This window comes from Phaethon lepturus, unplaced genomic scaffold (assembly GCF_000687285.1).
Source record: "Phaethon lepturus isolate BGI_N335 unplaced genomic scaffold, ASM68728v1 scaffold46653, whole genome shotgun sequence".
Taxonomy (NCBI): Eukaryota; Metazoa; Chordata; class Aves; order Phaethontiformes; family Phaethontidae; genus Phaethon; species Phaethon lepturus.
The window spans coordinates 1-4751 of NW_010532053.1; the positions used below are offsets into that span (position 1 = coordinate 1).

At 53.9% G+C, this 4751-nt stretch overlaps 1 protein-coding gene across 1 annotated transcript; it reads left to right on the plus strand.

The window, feature by feature from the left end:
* Positions 1-49: 49 nt before the first annotated feature.
* On the plus strand, positions 50-3999 carry IFT46 (intraflagellar transport 46; the record flags this gene model as incomplete). The annotated part of the gene is made up of 9 exons (XM_010284736.1): positions 50-189; positions 914-988; positions 1100-1193; positions 1595-1723; positions 2156-2277; positions 2693-2759; positions 3041-3101; positions 3384-3469; positions 3816-3999. Coding segments are annotated over 9 exons (870 nt in total), but the record flags the coding sequence as incomplete, so codon positions are not given.
* Between the last annotated feature and the right edge of the window lie 752 nt (positions 4000-4751).

Consider the following 4751-nt stretch of genomic DNA (forward strand, 5'->3'; position numbering starts at 1 on the left):
GGGGCGGCCTGGTGAGACAGCCTGGTAAGGCCCGGTCCTGCTCCCTTAGGAGGAGGAGGCGGTGACCGCCCGCTCGGCCCCCCCCGCTGCTCTCAGCGAGGACGACGACGACGACGACTCGGAGGACGAGGATTCCTCTGAAACCGACTCGGAGGATGACTCAGAGGAGCACGGGGCTGCGCTGGAGGGGTAAGCGGCGCTACTGGCCAGAGGAGCTGGGCTCCGGTGGCGGGCAGGGGCCGTATGGGCTCTTATGGCTCAGCCGGTTTGCTCATCTTCCGACGAGGGCGAGCATGGCCATGGGCATGGGGACAGGCACCTCCTTCCTCTTTGTACCCGGGCGGCCCAGGAGAAAGAAGTTTCTTTGCGTAAAGAACTGCAGCCACCCAGGACGGCTCCTCGGGCCATCCCCGTGCCCTGTTTTGCTGTACCAACGAAAAGGCACAGCTGGGAATGACTGCAGGTGTCAGCCAGCCTCCTGTCTCGGCTCTAGCCCTGGCGGACAGTGGATGCCCAAGAGAGAGAAGGAATATCTCAAACATGCCATTCATCTCCTGATAATCCTCCTCCTTTTCCATGGTTTTCAACTCCAAAACGATACTAAACCCCCTAGTTGCTGTCCTAACACCTGACTTTGTGCAGAGCACTTACTCACCTTTTGACATCCCCCATACTAGTCTCTATAATCACAAGCAAGTGCCCATCGCTGCAGTACCTTGTTTTGCCCAGGAGGCCCAAGGCAAAACGTGGCCCAGTAGTGTTATTTGTGTGCAAGAAGGCTTTGTAAGAGAAGACTGACTCCCTGCTGTTTCGGCTTCCTTCACGATGGTCTTGCACAGCTGGGGCTCAGTTCCTGCTTGTACAGAACCTGCCACCCGTTAATCTTTGCCCGTGTTTCTCTTCCTTTCTCTAGGGACTTCAATCTAGCAGATTATGACTACCTGCCCGTATCTTCTGAAATCAAAGAACTCTTTGAGTACATCAAGAGGTGAGGCGAAGGGGTTTTAGCCCGCTCTTAGCTCTCCTTTGTGCCAATTATCGTGGCAAGTTTTGCAGGACAGTTCATAGTTACCCACGCTGTGGTGGTGTTTTTTTCCAGGTACACTCCCAAAACAATAGAGATCGAGCACAAACTGCAGCCTTTTATTCCAGACTTTATTCCTGCAGTTGGAGACATTGACGCCTTCCTAAAGGTACAGTTGGTTCAGATTCCTCTGCACTTCCTGCCACATGAGCTGAAACTGAACGCGGCACGGGTGCGAGAGGGGCACCAGAGTCCGTCCCGTCCTTGCAGCGGTGCACACCGTTGCCCTGCGTTGTTGGAGATAACATTCTAGAGACCTTGGAAACCACACTCAGTTCAGGCACCTCTCAAAGGTCACGAACATCATTTAGGGCGAGGGCTGCGTTTTCCCTTCTCCACCGCCTTGTGCTTTTCAGGTAGCACTGCACTAACAATTCATGTTCGGGAGAGCCTGCTTACCTGTTCCTTTTAGGGCCTGATTTTTAAACTGCAGGGAGGCTCTGTACAAAATAGCCCTGACTTCCCCCGCTCTGGACTCCCGTAGAAAACAGGGTGTCTGCTTATCTGCAGGTTCCCCGTCCTGATGGCAAGCCTGATAACCTTGGCCTGCTCGTCCTGGACGAGCCGTCGACCAAGCAGTCAGATCCCACCGTGCTCTCCCTTTGGCTGACAGAGAACTCCAAGCAGCACAACATCACAGTGAGTCGTGGAGAGGGAGGAGGCACTTGCTGCATGCTGACTGTAGCAAAAATGTTGCATTTTGCTCTTACTTTTGTCTAGGTGCCTACTGTGTTGCAGCACAACTGATAACTTGGCTTTAAAAGCAGAAAAAGCATAACCTTTTTCTTTAACCTATAGCTTTAAACTGCAAGGGATCTGAGCCTTGCTTCAGGCAAGTCTTGCTACAGACTTTGCATCTGTTTCCTTCAGGTGAAGCTCTGTTTCCTTTTGGTTGTCAATACCTGGTTTTACTCGGTGTTTTCTTTCCCAGCCACTCTTCTGTCTGCAGAAATCAGTTGGTATAGTGCAGCTAGGAAAGAGAAAACACGTGGTTAATCAGGAGTGAACGCAGGGTTTGCAAAAAAGCCCCAAAAGGTCACAAGTGCTTCCAGGTTTACATTCTGTTTTTAGCAGCAGATAAAAGTGAAGAGTGTGGAGAATGCAGAGAAGAATCCCAAAGCCATTGAGAGCTGGATTGAAAGTATCAGCGAGCTGCATCGCTGCAAACCTCCCGCCACGGTCCATTACACCAGGTGAGCCCTTACGTCAACTCTGCGCCACACACGCTCGTACAGCGTAAGCTGAGGTCAGTGAGAGGCTGGTAGCAAAGTCAAGGAGTGCTGAGTCAAAATATCTCCAAGAGGGAGAAGACGTGCTGATTTTCAGGGTGGTCATACCACGCGTGCGTGCAGGACGCTCAGTTTCCCTCTCTGCACTTCTCTTTCCGTACGTAACTTGAATTGGTTTAACGGCTAGCACGCAGAACTTAACTTAGCAAGCTTAGGCTTGTTTTGATAAATCAAAAGGCCCATATTGACCCTCGGCGGACGTACGGCTCGCTCTCAGCTGCTTAGAACGGAGGCTGTCCCCTTTTACAGCGGTCTGGCGGTAGGAAGCCATTTCAGTTGCGTGTGATCCTAAAGTTTATGTTCTTCTCTTCCCTCGCAGGCCAATGCCCGACATTGAGACCCTGATGCAGGAATGGTCACCGGAATTTGAGGAGCTCTTGGGAAAGGTACGTTGTCTGAGCGACAAGTAGTTGGCTCAGCACGTGACGTTAGAAACTGTCTTCCACGAAAGCTGGGTTCCTGCTCGGTTTTGAGGACTGTGCCCGCAGCCTGGCCCGTTCTGGTTTGTTCCTACCTACCATTTCTTCCTTGCCCGAAGTCGGGGGAGCAGCCTAACGCCTGAATTCCCAGCTGCTGCCCCGGTGGCCTCTGTGCTCGGCCTGAGAGCAGCGTGTGCTCTCGGGATCTTGCCGTATGGGAGCCGAGCTGCCAGCCCCGTCTGTTCCAGGTGGGCCTCCCGACTGCAGAGATGAACTGTGACCTGGCCGAGTACATCGACATGATATGTGGTAAGCCGGGGAGACTGTGATGAAGACACAAGCGTGCTGCGGGCCTGGCACTGTCTCACTTGCAGCAGGAGACTTTCAGATGCGGGCTCAGCCCCAAGTAGTCAAGATCGTTCTCCGCTGCCTTCAGTAGGAAGCGGACTGCTGTCCTGCAGGTGCCCGCAGTCTTTGACAAGCAAAGGCCCGAGTCGTGGGGGGCAGTGGGAAGCTCAGCCTTTACTTACAGCAGCCTGTGCAGGGCGGTGCAGCCCAGATACTCTCATGCGCTTCTGCTCTCACTCGTAGCCATTCTGGATATCCCCGTGTACAAGAGTCGGATCCAGCCTCTGCACGTCCTCTTCTCCCTCTACTCAGAGTTCAAGAACTCGCAGGTAAGCGACGCCAGGCAGGCACCGCTCACCCAGCTGGAAGCGTTGCAAAGCTTCTTTCCTTACGTCTGGCTGTGCTGTGGGTGCTTGTAAAGGGCTGGCAGGCCACCGTAAAGGAGTCCAAAGAACATTTGCTAAGCTTCGCATTTCCCGAGCCCCTGATGTGCCGCAAGGCTCGATGCCGTGTTGTTTAATGGTCCAGCATAAGCCCGGAACGCTTTTCCCAGCGAAGTCAGGGTGACTGCCGAGCACACAGCTCATACAGAGCAGGCGTATGTTCAGATGCACGCATGTACTCTTAATTAGCGAGAGCCGGATCTTTGCACTAACGCGTTCCTTTCCCCTGCAGCATTTCAAGCCCCTGGCTGACGGGAAGAAGGGCAGGAGCCCGCCATCCAACCCTTCTTCACAAGCGGCAGACGCGGAAGTGTTAAGCTTTACTTGAAGCTTCGCGTTAAACCCTCGTGTCCGGGACCAACGTCAGCTGCTGCACATGGAGATTTGACCAAAGCAGCCTGCGAAGCAATGCACAGCACTTCAGAAGCCTCCCTGGTTTTATAGCTATGGCTGAGCTGTTCTGCATTCATAGAGTAGGACTTTACTCACCACATTTATTGCAGAAGCTGCCTAATCGCTCCATTTTTTGACTTGTCCCCAGGCAGTTTAGCGTTAAACCAGCTCTTCCCAATGGCAGGCTCCCTGTACCGCAGGGTCTGCGGAGCAGAGGCTCCTCCAGCACACCCTACAAGGGCTGTAACAAGTGGGAATAAATTCTGCGCTCAAACACAGCACGAGGATCCGCCCGGTGCGTTCCGAGGTCTGATCAGGGGACCTCACATCTCCTCTGCCCCGTATCACTGAGCCCCTTTTTCAATTCTCGAGCCCCTTGGCTACTGCCAAGGAGAAATAACCAGCGCAGCACCACACAAACGCTTGAGTTCAGTTTATTGCTGTTGGGACGACTCTCTCCAGCCCCTGCCGCGCTGCCTGCCCACCTGTCTGCCACAGCTCTGGCGGGGATGGAGAGGCTCGCGCAGCAAGCAGTCCTCAAACCTGCTGAAGTAAGGCTGGTGCTTGGCCTTACCCTGGGAGGAAGCGTGGCGCTAGCAGCGTGGTAGAGTCCGGCTATAAAAGGCTTTGATGCATTTTGATTCTAATAGTCTATACGTGAAGTGCACAGGCTACATAAAAACATGCCTCGGCTAACGGCGCAGCTACTGAGACCCGCGGTGCGTAGCTTAATGTATAGCCGGGGACTGGCTGGTGCCCGCCACCCCGCGCGGCC